This window comes from Octodon degus, unplaced genomic scaffold (assembly GCF_000260255.1).
Source record: "Octodon degus isolate 3935 unplaced genomic scaffold, OctDeg1.0 scaffold00005, whole genome shotgun sequence".
NCBI lineage: Eukaryota > Metazoa > Chordata > Mammalia > Rodentia > Octodontidae > Octodon > Octodon degus.
Window position 1 is genome coordinate 17089240 of NW_004524581.1, and position 19042 is coordinate 17108281.

A 19042-nucleotide genomic window follows, 5' to 3' on the forward strand; every position below is an offset into this window, starting at 1 on the left:
TTTTATTTATTTATTTGTGTGTGTGTGTGTGTGGCCAGCTCAGCCCACCAGGGGGCGGGGCTGGCTGGCATGTGGTGCTGGGGGATTGAACCGCGGTCCTGTGCTTTGCCAAGCCTGTTCCAAGTAGGTGCTCCAGACCACTGAGCCATCTCACCAGCCCCAAGCGCTTGTTCTGCTGAGCCATCTCCCCATCCCCTCCACCTTATTTTGGTGAAACATAGCCTTCAGCAGCCCCCTGAGACCATGAAAGATGTTTTTCAATTATAAATAACTAAAAAAGGTTTCCATCTAGCTTCAAAGTTTTTATTTCTTGCAACAAGGTCTCCCTAGGGGCCAGGGAGATGGTTCAGTAGAATAAGCACTTGCCTGGCAAGCGCAAGGGTCTGAGTTCAATCCCTGGTTCCAGAAAAAAAAAAAAAAAAAGATGGTGGAACAAGGCCTCCCTGGGTAGTCCAGGCTGATCTCGTACTCACAGCAGTCTTTGTGCCTCCTGAGTCTGGGATTTAACTTGTTTTAATAGCTGAAAGGAGGCCAGATTCATTGCTAAGAGTGAGTGAGAGTTTACTTTATGCTAGTCCTGTGGCAAATTCCTTAACCCTCCTTTAAGAAAAGCTCAAACACATGGAGTGGACACCTTTGCATGTTGGTAAACATCCATGTCATCCTTTTCATGGACACATAGCTACTATTCTGTCACAGGGTGGCAAGCGTAGTATTTTGCCTTTTTTCATTAGTACATGCTTTGAGTATACAACAATTGCATTCACTGGCATATGCACGTTAACTCTTTTCTAGGCAAGTGCGATGGTGCATGCCTGCAATCTCAGCTCCTAGCAGGCTGAAAAAAAATCCTTCTGCCATTTGGGGGCCTCCCCTTAGCTCAGCTCTTTAAGTGCCTGCTTCAACAAAGCAGTCAGGCTCAGGTAGCTGTGGTTTGATCCCCAGAACTCAAGGCAGCCAAACCTGCCCTGAAGGCATTTGGAGCAAAAAGAAAAAAAATCCTCCTAGAAGGCTGAGGCAGGAGCATCACTGTGAGTATGAGGTCATCCTGGGTTATGTCATGTGACACAGTCTCAAAAGACCAAAATGATAAGGTAACGCTTTGCTCTGGGAACTTAGCAAATGCACACACACCCACACGTTGCGCCACGGACCGATGGTCGCTGGTGTTGTCCAGGGAGCAGTGTCCTACCAGGTCACGTACAAGGCTTCCGAGATGGCCCTGCAGGGAGAGGCGACTCCCAACTCTGGGTGTGCAGGAGCTGTGTCGGGGCCCTGCAGCGAGCATGCGCATCAGGCCTTCAGCGCCACGTGCCCCACCTGCAGCTGTGTAGGTCTCTCCTGAAGCACGTACGTGGTGCTGGCCTTGCTCTGGGCCGCATCCTGATTGTGGGGAGGTCTGCCCCTGGGCTCCCCTTCCCTCCCATCCCACATTCTCCTCTCTGCCAAGATCCCCGGGACTGTGGTCTCCTCTTTCTCTTCCTTTTCCTCTCCTTCAGAACCCCACAGCTGTGAACCCTCAAGTTCTGGGGCAAACCCTTCTGTTTTTTGAGATAGGATCTTCCTATCTAGTCCAGGCTGGCCTTGAACTCATGGTGACCCTCCGTCATGGTGACCCTCCGTTCTCAGCCAGAGTGCTGAGATTGCCGGCTTGCACCATCACACCCAGCTCTGGGGCAGACCCTTAGTGGTCTTGGAATGTGTCCCCGAGGGTCTTCATCTCACCCAGCCGCCGGTGTCGCAGGAAACTGCGAGCCAGGGAACAGCGTCGCCCAAAGTGCTCAGGGTCACCTTCAGACAACCCTCCCCAGAGCCGGGGCTGCAGTGAGTCTCTCATCTGTGTGGCGGGGGCAACCTGCTGGAGGCAGCGTCCTTACTTTCTCAGGGTGATTCACACTGCAGGGGTTGCTTTGAGGCTATGAAATATTTAGACACAGTGAATGTCTGAGCATGACTTTTTCTCTCTTTTTTTTAAACATGTATTTAGTATAGCATCTTCATGGTCTCACTACACAGATCAGACTCATAGTGAGCCTTGCCTTTTTTTTGTTTTTGTTTTTTTGGAGGAACCGGGAATTGAACTCAGATCCTTGCATTTGCCAGGCAAGCGCTTATTCTACTGAGCCATCTCCCCGCCCCTCATAGTGATCCTGTTTTTCAGCCTCCCAAGCACTGGGATTATGGGTGTGCACCATTATACCATCTCATTTGTTGTCTCAGTGCAGACCTGGGATTGAACCCCTGGCCCCTGTCTGTCTAAGCAGGCCCTTTAAGGCGCTGAGCTATCTGGCTGGCCTCCCCCTTTCTTCTTTGAGACAGGGTCTCCGTAGCCCATACTGTCCTTGAGCTTGCAGCGATCCTGTCTCAGCCTCCGGAGTGCTGGGATTACAGGCACATGCCACAGCGCCCAACTCTCTGTCTCTCAGATCTCTCCTCGGAAGGTCACAGGTGTTTACCACATCGGCCTGAGCTGGTGGATGTCACAGACCCGCCTGTCTCCATAAACATCTCCTCCTCTCTGCCTTTGCAGTTTCCCCTTCTAGTGCCCATGTACACATTCGAGGCTTTCTCATATATGGGTCTCCCCCTGCCCTAGCCAGCTCTGCCTGGTAATGATTTTCTCTGGAGTCTCCCAGGTGTTTCCGTGGGGACAGTTCGGGCTCCAGTCTCCATGGCAACTCCTCGGGTTGCCATGGTGACACAGAAGCCCTAACCGGGGACCCTTAAAGAAATGTGGCAGCGCAGTATGCTGGAGCCTTTGGCTCAGGCTCTGATGTTGGAGCCAGGATGGGGTCCGGGGTGCGCAGGTGGAAACTGTGGGGCAGGGGGCAGGTTCATCCCTGAGTCAGGAGAATGAGAGGTACGGGGCTCAGGCTGTCCTTGGCTGGGACAATCTGAGGCCAGGTCACCTGAACCTGACTGCTGCTCAGGATTACTGCAACTGCCCAGAGCTGTGAAGCCACTTGCAGGGATTCAATCCAGACCTGCGGGCCCAGGGACCACACGCCTTCTAGGGCCCAGGGGACAAGGCAACTCGGCAATGCACCCACGTCTTCCTATATTGTTTATTTGACTAATATTTTATTGATTTTTTTTTTTTTTTTTTTGGCTGGGCTCTGTAGCACACACCTGCAATCTCTGCTAATTATTCAGGAGGCTGAGGCAAGAAGACTGCAAGTTTGAGCTGAGCCCGTGCCATTTACTTAGTGAGACACTGTTCCACAGTAAAAAGGTCTGAGGGTGTGGCTCAGCGCAAAGGCTCCGGCGCCCAGGAACCCAGGGTCTCTCCTGTGAGAGGCAAGTGCTGTCCACTGAGTCACACACCTGCCTCCCAGCCTAATACTCCCCCCCGCCCCGTACTGGGGATCGAACTCAGAATCTTGTGCTTGTCAGGCAGGTGCTTCTCTCTGGCCCTACTTTTTGTTGTTGTTTTTGAGAAAGGGCTTCACTCTGTAGTTCAGGTTGTCCTTCAACTGGTGACCATCTTCCTGCCTCAGCCTCAATAGTGGTGGGTTGAGCCACCTCAACCAGCTTGAATGAGTGGTTTACTTTTTTTTTTTTTTTTTTAATAGTGTACTTGGTTCGGCACTGGGATTATAGGCATGCACCACCACAGCCTGTCTTGGTGGCCAGAGGTGGGCCAGGACAGCACATGGTGCTGGGCATTGAACCTGCATTTGCCTGAGCTGGCGCTTAGTCTGCTGTCACCTGCCCTTGACAGTCACATTTTTCATCCGCTTCGGAACACTGAAATGCCTGCTACTGCTGATTTAAATGGCAGTATCTTGCACACACTGTATATGAACATATACAACATGCCTGTGGCCTAACATGCAAGAGAGGGAGAAGGCAGCTTGTAGGGGTGAGGGTCTCAGGCCCCTCTTTTTTCCAGCAAGGTCCCCAGTCTCTCTACCCCAGCAGCACTCTGTACTGAGTTTAGGATAGTCTCATTTTTGTCGAGCCAGCAAAAGGAATCAGGCCCTGCTGGGTGCAGTGGCGCATGCCTGTAATCCCAGCACTGGGGAGGCCGAGGCAGGGGATCACAAGCTCCAGGCCAGTGTGGGCTGCATAGTGGGGCCCTGCCTCAAACACACACATAACCCCCAAGGGCTGTGTCAAGTTGTACTTCTGTCACCTGGTTGGGCCCAATGAAAACAACCTTGTGCCTGAGTCCGTGGTGCCCGCTTCCTATCTCCTACCACTCAGCTACTGTGGGAGGGCCGCTCCTGGTCAGGGAGGGAGTTTTTTCTTTTTGTTTCTTTTTGAGACAGGGTCTTGTTAGGTAGTTCAGAGTGGCCTCAAATCAGTGATCCTCCTGCCTGTGTCTCCCAAATGCTGGGATTATAGGCGTGTACCACTACACCCAGCTCACCATGAGGTACTGAGTTACCAAAAGAGCTGGCAAGACCTTTAGGAGGTACACAATTAGAGAAGCCTGAGAGGGTAGAAAGGAAGCCACTCCCTAGCTCTACTCTAGATGCCCACCGTCTCCATGTGCAGCCTCATCGCCAGCTCCTCTGCTGACGTTTTTTTTTGTGGTACTGGGGACTGAACTTGGGACTTTGCCAGGCAGGCGCTTGTCCTACTAAGCTATCTCCCCGGCCCCTCCGCTGATGCCTTTCAATCAGCAGCCTCTTTACGGAGGGAAGCAGCCAAGCTCCAGCTCACGGGACAGCCTGTTTTACAATAAACTGCAAGAGCGCCCGCCACCAGTGTATCTCTATAACACACATCCGTGTGAACTCTGGAGATCACGCTGACTTTATAGGCCTACTTAAGAGGCTCTGAATGGAAAGAAGTACCACACGAGTGCAAGCCCAGCACCTGGCAGGTCGAAGCAGAAGGGTCCCTGAGTTTCGAAGCCAGCCTGGATGCCAGGTTGTTCTTGGATGCCCCTGACCTCAGTGAGCTCCGCTGCTGCGGGCAGGCACAAGTACCACGGGATGTAGGTGCCACTCGCCACCTGCAGGCAGGTGGGGCTGTCGCTCCGTGTGCTCAGGGCACAGCCTCTAGGACCCACATCCAAGGAGAGGAGGCCAGAAGGGCGGGTTGGCACCCAGGGCCACCAGCCTGAGAGGCAGCTGATAGGCAGACCAGGCCTGTGGCTGCACGCTGGGGGGTGTAGGATGCACCTGGGCCAATTTCACCCTGAACCTCTTCCTCCATCCCTCCTGACGTCTTCAGCCTTTGTCAATGCTGGGGATTGAACCCAGGACCTCGGCACTGAGCTCATCCCTAGGTCTTTGGAAAATTTTATTACATACCTGTAATTCCAGCACTCAGGAAGCTGACGCATGAATTTGGGGCCAACCTGGGCTACACAGTGAGTTTAATTCCAACTGGAACTATATCGTGAGATTTTGTCACAAAAACCAAAAATAAACGTAAACTTATTTTACTCTTTTTGAGACAGGGTCTCACAATGCAGTTCAGGAGATCCTCCTCCCTCAGCCTCCCAAATGCTGCAATTACAGGCATGTGCCACTCTGCCTACGTACTGGTATTTCATTCCTGACGAACTGCCAAACTGCCTAGGCTAGGCTTGAACTTGTGATTGTTGCCTCAGCCTTCTAGTGCTAGGATCACAGAGGTGTGCCTGGCGATGGCTCTGTATTCCTTATAGATGTATTAACAGCTGACTAGGCCAGCTTTATTGCTGTACTGGACTGCTGGCACAGAGCCTCAGATAATGCAAGCTCTAAATCTATTGATTTTTGAGATACAGCCTGCATTAGTTACCCTTCTCTCGTTGCTGGGACAAATACCCGACACTCAGAATGAGGGAAGGAAGGGTTTATTTAGCTCACAGTTACTGGAGGTTTCAAGACACTGGAGGACAGGCTGGGTGCCGCTGTGTCCAGGACGACCCTCTCCACGTCGCTGAGAAAGCACAGGCTCGCCAGTTCAAAGGGTCACACCTCTCTGGCCCCGCCCCTCAGGCCCTGCTCTGGCCCTCTAGCTCCACCCCTCAAGCCACCCGCTGCTCTTCCAGCCACATCTGCCCCATAACTTACGTGAGGCTTTGGGGGGACAGCTAGACACACACCATAACAGAGCCCTGCTGTGTAATTGCAGGTTGGCCTCAAACTCAGTATGAAGTCACAACTGGCTATGAACTTACAGCAATTCTCCGCCCTCAGCCTCCCGAGTGCCGCGACGACAGGTATGTGCCACCGCACACAGCCCTGGATCTTTGTTGAATGAGGGAAAGAACAGCTAAGCTGGGTTCCTGGTCCTGGCTGGGCGGCACCTCGTGCCAAGGATGCCATTCGCTGTCCCGGGCAGCCTGATTCCCGCCTGAGTCACAGGGGGCTGCCCAGCACCCAGAGACAGTGGCTGCGGCACTTCCTCCATCAGGAGCCGCTCACACACAAGGTGGTTGCCAGGGGCACAACCTGGGGGGGCACCACTGTGGCTGCACACCAGCACGTTTCCCCCTTTTGGGTTCTGGTGGGACAACAGAGGTCTGCCAAGACAGTGGACCTCCACGATAGGCAGCAGCCACTCAGTGACAGGCTCAGTGGGCCTGGGTCAATGTGGGCATGCACCATAGAGCCCGCTGCCAGCTGCCAGCCAGCTTGGTGTGGCTCGTTTTCTTCAGTACTGGGTTTTTAGAATTTTTTAATGTATCTAGTACAGGGTCTACAGGATCTCACTACACAGATCGGACTCGCAGTGATCCTCCTGTTTTCAGCCTCCCAAGCACTCAGATTACAGGCGTGCACCACCATGCCCAGTCTCAGTTGCCATCTTGGTATGCCCCAAGGACAGGGCTGGTGTGTTATGCTGGGGGTCAAACCCCAGTCCTTTCAGTCCACTGAGCTATGTGGTCGGCCCTAGTACTGAAGATAGAACGCAGAGTCTTTGCACTCAGCTACATCCCCAGCCCTTGTTTTTATTTTTAATTTTGAGACACCATCTCCTATGCTTCTGAATTGTCCAGACTGGCCCTGAACTGGCCATCCCGCCTCAGCCTCCCCAGTGCGTGCACCACCACATCTGGCTCAGCTCCCTCTTGGGATCATTGCTGCCAGGTCCTGGAATCTGTCCTGGCATAAAGCCCAAGGCCAGGGCTGAGCAGATGACATCCACTGAGTGACATGACAAGCTCCTGTGTGTAGCCACGATGCGCCAAGCCAGGTCATCCTTAAGGGCCCCAGGCTGACCTACGACACCATCACAGAGACCTCACACCTCGAGTCAATGCATGCAAGGAAGGGCCAGCAATCCTGCTTCAGGCGGAGCAGGAGGGACTGGTGACTGTGGGGCTTCATGGCCACTAAGTGCCACTTGTGGAGCAAAGTGGGCTGGGTTCCCTCCTGCCCTCCCTCCTGTGTGGCCTGGACCCTGGTGCTTCTGGGTCTCACCAGGCGCGTGGCTTCCTTCCCAGGCTAGTCGAGGGACCACTATGCGCGTGCACATGCACGTGCCTGGCGCCCTCTGCAGCTCCCTCGGGTCACGGAAGCAGCACGCAGAACCCTCCCCAAGGTCCTGTGGGTCTGTCAGCAGCCACAGGCCAGCTCAGAACACAAAGGAAAGTGGCGTTTTGTATGCCACAAGTGAGAGGCTGCAGGTCAGCCTGGTGTGGCGGTGAGCAGGACACAAGGCCACAGTGCACATGATTGTGTTGTGGTTCTGAGACAGGCTGTCCTCCTGCCCTGGCCTCCGGAGTGCTGGGACTCTGGGCGTGCAGTACGAGGCCAGCCTGGGCAGTGTTGAGAGCACACTAGGCCAGCTGCATCACAACCTGCATGGAGCCCTGGGCTGGGCGGCCGAGGATGCTCCTCACAGGGAGGGCAGCTGAAGTCACTGTCCCGTGCTTGTGAAGCCCACAATTCAGCACAGAGCACACACGGGCTCGGCACGCCCTCCGGCGTCGTGTGAGATCCAGCAGGGGTGCGGGCAGCACTGCGAGAGGATCAGGTACGGGTCCTCCAGGGATCCTGGCGCCTCCTCCTCCAGCGCAGGCGCAGCTGCCTGTTCTCACAGGGGCTTGGCTCTTTCAGGAGCCTGTGGAGGCCAGCAGGGTGCACCCAGCCCCAGCTGCCGCCCACCAGCCCTGTGCGCTCACTGGTAACAGACAGGCAGACCCCTCAGCAGGGCAGGGAGGCTGGCACCGGGTGGCACAGGGCCTGGACCCGGTGCCAGTCACCCGAACAACGTCAAGGTCCCTGCCATCGGATCCCCATCTCAGCGGGCTTGGAGGATGGGCCTGGCTCTTGTCAGACAGCTCCTGTGGGGTGACAGGGAGGTGACGCCACAGGGCAGCCAGGCTTCAAACCTGAGTGTTGCAGCTCAGTGACAGATTCTACATGTCTTGGTCTCTCAGTGCCACGCCATGTTGGCTTTCTTGGTTTCTCTGGCTTTTTTGATTCCAAGGTGAAACACAACAACAAAACCCCAAATCCTCCAGTGCAAAAAATAAGTAACAACATACTTACACCAGGACATCACGGGACAATTCCAGCATGACAGGGGTGGGAAAGCTGAACAGTGTCCCAGCCCTCAAGGGCTCAGGCAGGGTCTCTGACTGACAGAAGGGGTGGGGAGGCTGTGGGGCCTTCATTGTGGATCTTGGAAGGCACCAAGGCCCCAAAGTCAGGTAACAAACAGCCAGACCCAAGCCCGATCCCAAGATGCTCGGCATGAACGTCCCAGCCGAGGAGCTGCTCTGGGACGCCAGGGCCTCGGGGCTTCCGTGTCAGCCGCCCACAGGAAGGAGTGGAGTGGGGACTATGTGACCAGGGGGATGTGGAACTCGCTCGTGTCGAAGATGAGGGGTCTCCGGGGAGGGCTGGGGTCCCTGTTGGCCCTGTGCAGCAGCTTGAAGAGCCCGGTCCCGATGCTCATGGGGATCCCCATGATGATGCACTCGGACACCCCTGCAACAATGGGTGGGGTCAGAGCACACTGCTCGGGCTCAGTGGGGAGTGCGCAGCTCAGCAGCACGGAGCCAGGCCTCCCTTTCCATCTGGTACTCGGGTGCGCACATGTGGCGCAGCTGTGGTGCCCCAGCCCAGCCCAGACAAGTGCAAGGCCGCAGCGCAACACAGCTGGCCTTGGGAAGGGCAGTAGGCGGGTGTTGCTGAGCTCCGAGCAGGGGCTGGGTCAGGCTCGGCATCCTCTCAGGGCCTACTCAGCTCCTACCCGAGCCGGCTGGCTTCCAGGTCCTGGCAGGAGAGGCAAGGGCTGCTGCACTGTGCCTTTGAGGCCCCAGAGAGACAAGGAGGGGCCCCTGGGCTCACAAGGCCCAGCTCCTGCCATGGGTCACAGCCCTATTTTCAGGCAGGGTTGCTTTTCTTTCCCTGTCCTGACAAGGCCTCACTCTGTAGCTTAGGCAGGACCTAAATCCACGATGTAACCCAGGCTGGCTTCAAACTCAAGGCAATCCTCCTGAATCCTCAGCCTCCTCAACGCTGGGGTTCATGTGCTACCACACCTCACTTTCTTTCTCTAGCACTAGGGACTGAATCCAGGGTCTTTGTGCTGAGCTAAGACCTACCCTTTTTTGTCTCGGGACAGGCTGGGCTTGAACTTGTGACCCTCCTGCTGGCATCACAGGCCTGTGGCAACACACCTGACTTGCTCTTCCCTTTGTCCTGGTCCTCTTGTTCTCCCTGAGCCTCCTTGGGGCCACTCTCTTCTGCTTTTGCTCTTCCCCTTTCTTGTCATAGTGGTGCTGGGAATTGAACTCAGGGCCTTGGCGATGACAGGCGAGCATTCCAGCACTGGGCTGAGCTCCCAGTCCTCACCTTCCTTTATTAGAAGGAGCCTTGCAGAGAGGGTATGGGGGTGCACACCTGCAATCCCAGCTACCTGGGAGGCTGGGTCAGGATGGTCCCAAGTTCAAGGACGGCCTGGGGAACCTAGCAAGGCTGTGTCTCAAAATAAAAATAAGAAAGTGGGGGCTTGCCCCTTAGCTCAGTTCTTTAAGTGGCTGCTTCAACAAAGCAGTCAGGCTCAGGTTGCTGTGGTTCGATCCCCACAACACAAGCCAGCCAGTCATGCCTTGAAGGTATTCGGAGCAAAAAAAAAAAAAAAAACTTCTGCCATTTTTGGGGCCAGGGAGATGGCTCAGTGGAATAAGCGCTTCCCTGGCAAGCACAAGGGCCTGAGTTCAATCCCCGGTTCCACCAAAAAAAAATAAATAAATAAAAAATAAAAATAAGAAAGTCCTCTTGGGACGTACCTCTCCCTCCAATCTGTTTTCTTTCTCTTAATTTTTTTGTCCTTTTGAGACAGGCTCTGGCTATGCAGCTCAGGCTGGCCTCAAGCTCGGCTCAGTGCATAGCCTAGGCTGGTCTCTAACTCGCAGCCATTCTCCTAAGTGCTGGGACTGCAGGAATGTACTGCCACACCTGGCCTCTTTAAATGTTTTGAACTGCTGGGGGTCAAACCCAGGGCCTGCACATGGGAGACAAGCACCCACCAGCGGCTCTGCCTATGCCTTCTCAGACGAAAAGGTTCGCACTGGTGGAAACACGGGCGCTGGCACTGACAGAGCCCACCTGGGGCCCTATCTGGCAGTTCCTAGTTCTTGAATCTGTATAAGCAGAGGTGATGCGACAGGAAAGAGCTACTGCAAAGCAGCGCTCCGGTCTGGCACCCCTGCTGGGGGCCTGCCCAGGTCACACCAACCCTTTCAAGCGCTGCCCCCATGGCTGCCATCCTGAAGGGTCTTGCTGCTGGGGACAGAGGGACAAGAGGAGAGCCCAGTGCACAGGCTCAGTCCCAGTGAGGACGGCACCTTCTGCATTCCTCTCTTGGTGGCAAGCGTCCCCTCACTGTGGAAGGGCTACATGTTACCTCCCTGTGATGGCACACATGGTGCCCAGCCAAGGGCTGAGCCTCACTCAGACAGTATGCCCACTTCCTTTTTCTGGAGACTGGGTGGTAAGACCACCCTGCCACTACCTGTGTGGCTGTGCCAACCCTGGGGCACACTGAGGGCACAGAGGCAACAGGGCCAACACCAACGTCAAGGAATGGAAGATTTCCATGCGTCCAGACCTGCAGAATGGCCTGTCACAGATGCGGGGGGAGGCTGTATCCGCAGCCTTAGCAAACCAAAGACTGGTGGGTTCCAGTTTCAAGATCTGCGACGTCCCTCTGGGGTGTGAGGGAGCAAGGCCTGGGGCACTCTACTGCTGAGCCACACTCCTGGCCCTTTTTAAACACTGAGCCAGGGGCTGGGGACATAGCTCAGTGGTCTAAGTGCCTGTGTGGCAAGCCCAAGGACCTGAGTTCCATTCCTGGTACCACATGCTGTACTGGCCCTGGAACTGGGTGATTCATGCCTGTAATCCCAGCACTGGGGAGGCTGAGACAGGAGGATCACTGCAAGTCTGAACTGTGTAGTGAGACCCTGTAACAAATAAAATTTTTTCTAAAAAAATATCTTTAGACAGGGTCTTGCTAAATTTTCTAGGCTGGGCCTCTCCAGCTCCCAAGTGGCTAAATTTTTTTTTTTTTTTTGGGGGGGGGTCTTTGATTTTTGGGGCAGGATCTCGCTATGTAGTTTAGTCTAGCCTTGAACCCACTATGTATCCCAGGCTAGCCTTGAGCTGAAAGCTATTCTGCTCCGCCTCTCAAGTGCTAGGATCACAGGTGTGTACCACCGCACCAGGCTGTGGCTTTATTCTTTTTTGAAGTAGCAGGGATTGAACTCAGGACTTTGCGCTTTCGAGGCATGGGCTTATGTGTGGCTTTATTCTTAAAAAGGAGAAGATTCTGCTGCCTGAGTCGCTCAACCCACACCGTGAGCAACGGGGACCGCTGATGAGACTCCCCAGGAGACCTACCGCACACGGAGTCCTTCTGCCCAAAGTAGGCCGCGTCGAAGAGGTGGTCGGCCGTCTTCTCGAAGGATGCCAGCATCAGCACACTCTCCTTCATCTTGGCCAGGCCGAACCTGGTGATGCCCAGGACCTCACCCTGTGCCGGGGGACACAGTCAGGGTGCCGGCGCACGCCTAAGCTGGGCACAGCAGCCCCACCCAGCTGGGCTGGGCCCCAAGAGGCCACTGGCTACCGGGGTCATGCACCTACCCAGATGCTGCACAGTGAAGAATGGAAAGCCTCGCTTTTTAAAGAGTAGAGTGGAGTACTTCTTTACAACAGCCCAAAGAAGAAAATACAGAATGTTTCTTCGGTAGTGCTAGGAATCGAACCCAGGGCCTTTGCGATGAGCAAAATTCCCAGCCCTTTCTGGAGTTTGAAACCACAGCTCAATCAGTTGCTAAGTTGCCCAGGCTCGGTTTGAACTTGGGTCCTCCTGCCTCCTCTTCCTAGAGTGCTGGGATTACAGGGCTACAACACATGTTCAGCTTAGACACAAAATTTAAAAAGTTTGAGTATGAAATTAATTTGCTTAGGTACTTCCATTTAGAGGAATTTGTTGCTGTTGTTGGGACATAAGGCGGCACTCTGTAGTACAGACTGGCCGTGAACTTCCTAGGTAGCCCAGGCTGACTTAACCTCCTCGGGATCCCCCTGCCTCAGCCTCCCAGTGCTGGGATTATCGCTGGCTTGGCTGCAGGGTGAAACTGGGGAATTGACACAGAATTCCGCAAAGCTCCATCACTTCGCCCAGGGCTGCAATTCCCATGCTGAAATTCACCAGCGCACCTGCCCCACGCCAGGCCTTGCTTTGTGTGGGACAGTGACATCTTATTTCCCCTGGTCCTGCAGCACTGTCCTGCTACAGGGAGGCCCGGCAGCTGGGCACTACACCCACGCACCTTATAGGTCATGAGGTCGGACAGCAGCATCACATGCCTGCGGTCGATGCTCATGCCATGGTTGACCATCGTGTACTGGATCTCGTTGATGATGGTTGTCCGCGCCGCCTCGATGCCCAGCGTCTTCTCCACCTGTGGAGGGAGGGGTGAGCCAGGGTGGCCCTGCCTGGATGCGGCTGTGACCTCTGCCTGCAAACTCCTCTGCCCAACAAGCTCAAGCAAATCTGACTATCACCTAAGATTCTAGGGAGGCCCAGGCCGCGGTAGTGTGCAGAGCCATGCCGGTGGTGGCAGCAAACAGCCAAGCCAAGTGTACCTCGTAGGTGTTGTTGGAGCTCGTCCGAGTGCCCTTCACACCGTGGGTGGCCATGACCGCCCGCAGGTTGTCGCCCTCCACCAGCAGCTTGTATTTCTCCTTCCCGCTCTGCTCATCGATGTGGATGACGGCTCTGGACACCTCAGGGATGCCCTGTACCACCACCTGGCCCGGGACAAAGATACCTGAGGCCCTGGACTGGGGAGCTCAGAACCACAGTGCTGTAGGACCCGGGTGTGCAGGTGCTGGCCAGTGACCTCCACTGCCCCTAGCTACCAGCAGGGCTTATCAGCACCTTAATAGGTGCCTGTGTGCTGAAGGGGTCAGGGAGGAAAGCACGGATTTGGGGTCTGAGCCCCATTCTACAATTCTATAAATGGACACTAAGGACCCCTAAAGGAAGAGATGGCACAGAGAGTCACAGAGAAAAGAACCTGCCAGGCATGGTGGGGCATACATGCAAACCCAGCACCTGGGAGGCTGAGCAGGAAGATGGCTGTGAGTTTGAGGCCATCCTGGACCATGTAGTGAGATCCTGTCTCAGAACACACAGACAAAGGCAACACAAGAGGAGGCGGAGGAAGAGGAGGAGGTGGAGGAGGAGCAGGAGGAGGAGCAGGAGGAGGAGGAAGAGCAGGAGGAGGTGGAGGAGGAGGAGGTGGAGGAGGCGGAGGAGCAGGAGGCGGAGGAGCAGAAGGAGAAGGAGGCGGAGGCGGAGGCGGAGGCGGAGGCGGTGGAGGAGGAGGCGGAGGCGGAGGCGGAGGCGCACCTCACCGGCCCCCCGGGGCCTGCCCACCCTCACCTTGGGGAGCTCCTCTTTCAGGAACTGCAGCACGTAGTACATGGAGCTCTTGCTGCTCTCCCGGGGGGTGACGCACACCACAGCCTCGCCGTGCACGGCCACGTCGCCGGGCTTCACGCGCAGCTTGGAGGTGCAGATGGAGTAGCGCACGGACTCGGCATTCACCTATGAGCACGGGAGTCACCGTGAGGTGTGGGGCGTGTCCCCCTGGCTCCGCCCTTCACTTGTCCTGGGCTCTCTTAAGACGCCTCTGGCCATTCTGTCCCACATCGCCCCCACCATGCAATTTTAATAGCACGCCTGTCTATGGTGCTGTGTGGATGCAGTGTGTGTCTGCAGCAGCCCTCAAAACACACCATCTGCATCCCCAAATGAATATCTGTCTCAGCCAAAATTCCTGCTCCACACAAGGCAACACACACAGCCACATGAGCAGCCCTGGGGAGGCCGAGGTAGGAAGGGGAGGGCCAGAAGCAGGGTTCCGTGGCTCCTGTGTGCCTGAGAAGGGCTGCCCGCCCTGGCTGCTACCTGTCCACAGACATGTGATCACATGTCACTGTGACTGCACACTGTGGTCTGCAGGTCTTGAAACCAAGCTCTGTGCGGCACCCCAGCACGCAGTCCCCATGCAGGCAAGGCCCGCCCTCAAGCCTTTAGTCAGGGGACTCACCTCCAGGCGCAGAAGCCGGATCCGCTCCAGGGACAGCTTGACCAGGATGAAGCAGTCGTCAGGGAGGAACACTTCTTCGATGTACTCGGAGATCTGCGGTGCCCAGAACGGAACGTCAGTCAGCCCCTTTCCCTCTCCCTGGCGTGCCCTGGCTTGCTGTCACCATCACGGAGAGGATTTCTTACCTCCCCCAGGAGGGTCTTCTCAATCCTGCCTTTCACCAGGCGGGCGTAATCAGCATCCTCGTCCTTGTCTAGCTGGGCCGTAATAATTGGGGTGCTGTGAGGAGACAGATGCACTCAGTGCATGGGAAGGACCGTCTGTGGGGCCGAGCGCAAGCAGCAGCAACGCCTGCGGCTGAGTGGAGCCTTGCCAAGGGGCCTCGCTCTCATTTAGCCTATCTCAGGGCAGCCACTTACGCCTCCTCTCTGGTCCCAAGTAGTTCTTTTAGCTCTGTTCCCCTTCACGCAAATCAACCCCATCCCTGGCCTGCAAACCTCCTGCGTGGACCCCCGAGGTCTGCTGATCCTCTGCTCTGGACACTGTGCCCACAGGGCTGATACGACCAGCCAGACCTCCTGCCACTCTGGATGCCAGCGATGCTGACCTAGCACCAGGCGTAGTTATTTTTCCTTTAATGCTACTGGTTATCCTTTGTTAGACTTGTATCACGGGAAAGTGTGACTTTTGTCATTGCAGGCAGGTACCCACAAAGCCTACCACGAAGTCACCAGGGAGGTCACAGGAGAAGACCCAGGCCAAGGGCAGACAAGCAGACAGCCGCATTTAGGTTGGGAATGACGACATCAGAGATGACTCTGCTCTGACAATGCTTTGGCTTTTTCAGTCTGTGCTCTCTTTCACGTGACATGTAGCCATAAAAGCCTGCTGCTTCCACTCCAAACTTGTCATTCCTTTTTTTTTTTTGAGATAGTCTTATGTAGCTCAGGCTGACCCTGAACTTAGAATAACCCTTCTGCCTCAGCCTCCTGAGGGTTGGGATTATAGGTGCAGGGCACTTGGCCCAGCGGCCTTATTTTTTTTTTCCCCCTTTTTGTACCAGGAATCGAACTCAGGACCTTGCACTTGCCAGGCAGGTGCTGCGCTGCTGAGCTAAATCTCTATATTTTATAAATGACTTTTTAAAATACCAATCATTGTTGGGCGTTGTGGCACAAGGATTGTTGCAGGTTGAGACCAACCTGGGCTACAAAGTGAGCTCAAGGCCAGCCTGAACTGCATGGACACCGTACCTCAAAGAGACAACAAAGAAACAAACATGACCAGTGCGTCAACTGTGGCCCCAGCATGTCAGGCACAGCCTGTCTGCCACAGCACCAGGTACACATGGGACCACGCTCCCGGAGCCCACAGGGAGCCAGCCACCTGATGGCCTTGGAGGCGTTGATGATCTCCTTGATCCGGGGCACGCCCAGGGTGATGTTCATGGAGGCCACGCCCGCGAAGTGGAAAGTCTTCAGGGTCATCTGGGTGCCCGGCTCGCCTATGCTCTGTGCGCACAGGGCGCCCACGGCAGAGCCCGGCTCCATCTGTGCCCTGGAAGGGAAGGCGGGGACAGGAGCAGCGTGATGGAGAAGCCAGCAGAGGTGCTGCGGCAGGCTCTGGATCGCAGTCTTGCAAAAGCCCTACAGGTGCCACCGTGGCCAGGAAGGAAGCGGCAAGGACCGGGCTGTGTCTGTGGACCAGGTGCAGGTGGGCATGTGAGGTCACAGAGGGGTGGGCAGCGCAGCTGAACACTGCCAGCACGTGAGCGACAGGCCAGAGGCCACGCCTGGGGAAGAGGCGCAGGACACTTCACGGGGCGCATGCGGCCTAGTGACCCCCAGAGGGGAGGTGATGGGTCGAGCCCTGGAGCGGCTCTGTGCCCATGGGGCGCCCAGGGGGACACGTGTGGCCCGTGAGCGCCCCACCTCATGTACTTGTCCTTGCAGGTCTCCAGGAACTTCTCTAGCTGGGTGGGCGTGATCCGGTCCAGCTGGTACAACACTCGGGGCTGGAGGCACAGAGGCAGATAGATGCACAGTTACTTAGGGCAGTGGCACCGGCAAAGCCCTCACCCTCATGTGTCCGGGAAGGCTGTTACCTCTGTTGTGCCGTTATCGTTGATGCCGTACTTATCTCTGGTTTTCTTGATCTTCTCAGAAACTCCCTTAATGAATTTTTTTATTTCCTGAAGGATGACAGAGTAAATACCAAGTTATCTGTTTCTTAACAACTTGGACGATACGATTCATTTCCTGAGCTTCAGTGATACATAACAAGTTGACCGTGTTCGGCGGTGGCTCGGAGGATGGCACAAAGGATACGTACGGCGTGCACACTGGGTTCCTACACGCGTTCCGAGGGCCTCCCACCCACCGCCGGGTGCAGACGCTGCAGCAGTGTCCTCGGCCGCTACTCCAATCGCTCTCAGGCCTGCTGCCCGCAGCCTGCCTCCCCCACAGGACTTGGGTTGCTGGACCCCTGTCCCGGCTCCCCACATGGTACCACACCCTCACGGTCTCCCGTCCCACAAACTGGACGGTTTGTACTTTGTGCCTCTAGGGTTTCTCCTGAAGCTACGATGAAACTTCCCTGGCAGGGAAAAAGAATTTGACATACAGTTAAGTGAGGCACATAGAACGCCAAGTGGCTATGACCGAAAAAGTCTGTAAGGGGCTGGGGAGATAGCTCAGTGGCTTAAGTGCCTGCCTGGCAAGTGCAAGGTCCTGAGTTCTATCCCCACTACTGGAAAAAGAAGTCTACGGCTAGACATTTCATAGTCACAATTCCAGAAATTCAACGTAAGAATAATTTTTTTTTTTTGTATTTAATACAGGTTCTACAGGGTAAGAATAGAATATTAAAAGCTTTTGGATAAAAGATATGAATCACCTATAAAGGAAATCACAGCTGACTTTTCAACACAAATTGTCAATTCAAGCACAGCTTGGAGGAAAGTACTTCAAGCCCTAAAAGAAAACAATCTCCAACCCAGGTTGATGCATCCTGCAAAGCTATGTTTCAAACTTGATGGAGACATAAGATACTTCTCTGACAAAGAACATCTGAAGAAATTCAAGGCCAATAAACCAGCGTTCTGAAGGACAGTCTAGAAAAACATAACAAGGACCACAACTCCATGGACCCCAACAGAAGGAGTTTACCTGGCAAGGCCAACAATTAAACAGAAGTGGGAGAAAAAAGGGGAGCCAACCACAGGAAAATGACATGACAGAGATAAAAAAACAGATTGGCAGGCTGGATCAAGAAGCAGAACCTGGAGAACTGGAAAATAGATGAATGGCATAAGGACTGGAATTTGATCCCCAGTACCAAGAAGAAGAAGAAAGAAGAAAGAAGAGGAGGAGAGAAGGAGAGGAGAGGAGGAGAAGGGGGAGGGGGGAGGAGGAGGAGAGGAGATAAGAAGGAAAGGAGGAGGAGCAGGAGGGGAGGAGAGGAAGAAGAAAGAAGAAGCAGCAAGAGCCAATGATATGCTGTATATATGAAACACATTTATTTATTTATTTAGTAAGTACAGGGTCTACAGAGTCTATAGGGGCTCACTACATGGATCAGACTCGGAGTGATCCACCTGTGTTCAGCCTTCCAAGAGCTGGGATTACAGGTGTGCGCCACCACGCCCAGTCTCAATCCTGTCTCACAACACCTCGGGTGCAGGCAGCATGCTGGGGATGAAACCCCAGCTGCTGTGTCTGCCTAAGTAGGTGCTTCAGTCCGATGAGCTAGCTATCTAGCCGGCCCACGACACATATCTAATTCAAAAGGAAATTCAAGGGCTGGGGAGGTGGCTCAATAAAAGTGCTTGCCTGGCAAGCGCAAGGGCCTGAATTTAATCCCCGGTTCTGCCAAAAAAAAAAATTCACAGACTGAAAGTCAAAGGATAGAAAACAATATTCCACACAACAAGACCACAGAAAAAAGCAGGGGTTGCTATTGTACTTATAGACAATGTGAATTTCAAGCCAAGACTGATCATGAGAGACAAAGAAGGTCACCGGGTCCCTGTAAAGGGAATAACCCAAAGAGATAACAGTCATAAATATGCGTGCACCAAATACCAGCGCACTGAAGCCATGACAACTGAGGCAAACATACCACGCAGGAACAGCTCCAAAGACACTGCCTGCATTTCAAGAACATAGGGGGCCGGGGGGATAGCTCAGTAGAATAAGTGCTTGCCTGGCAAGCACAAGGGCCCGAGTTCAATCCCTGATTCCACCCAAAAAAAATAAAAAAAAGAAAAGAAAACAGCAACTGTTGCACGGAGGTCATGCCCTGCTGGCCTCAGCCCCTGCTTCACGACCCGCCTGTCCCCAGCTCAATGCCCCTGGTCCCACACTGCCCAACTCATCAGGGCTCCTGGATAACATCTCCCTGCAGCCATGGCTATAGTCTCCATCTATCTTAACCTTGCAAAAATAAATCTCTTTATTCCCTTAGGCTACCTGGAAATTTCTAGTTATTCCCTTCTCTGAGAACAGAACACTGGAA

General features: G+C 54.6%; 1 protein-coding gene across 1 annotated transcript in view; it reads right to left on the minus strand.

The window, feature by feature from the left end:
* Window positions 1-7766: 7766 nt before the first annotated feature.
* The window catches only part of Polr3a (RNA polymerase III subunit A), a 40454-nt gene continuing 29178 nt past the window's right edge, over window positions 7767-19042 (minus strand). Inside the window, exons 22-31 of the mRNA XM_004624080.2 lie at window positions 16632-16718; window positions 16459-16541; window positions 15914-16084; window positions 14713-14806; window positions 14528-14620; window positions 13858-14022; window positions 13056-13220; window positions 12740-12871; window positions 11802-11934; window positions 7767-8882 (exon numbers count right to left, since the gene is read on the minus strand). Of these exons, the coding sequence (XP_004624137.1) occupies window positions 8734-8882; window positions 11802-11934; window positions 12740-12871; window positions 13056-13220; window positions 13858-14022; window positions 14528-14620; window positions 14713-14806; window positions 15914-16084; window positions 16459-16541; window positions 16632-16718 (1272 nt within the window). The 3' untranslated portion in view covers window positions 7767-8733. The remainder of the gene's footprint in view (window positions 8883-11801; window positions 11935-12739; window positions 12872-13055; window positions 13221-13857; window positions 14023-14527; window positions 14621-14712; window positions 14807-15913; window positions 16085-16458; window positions 16542-16631; window positions 16719-19042) is intronic.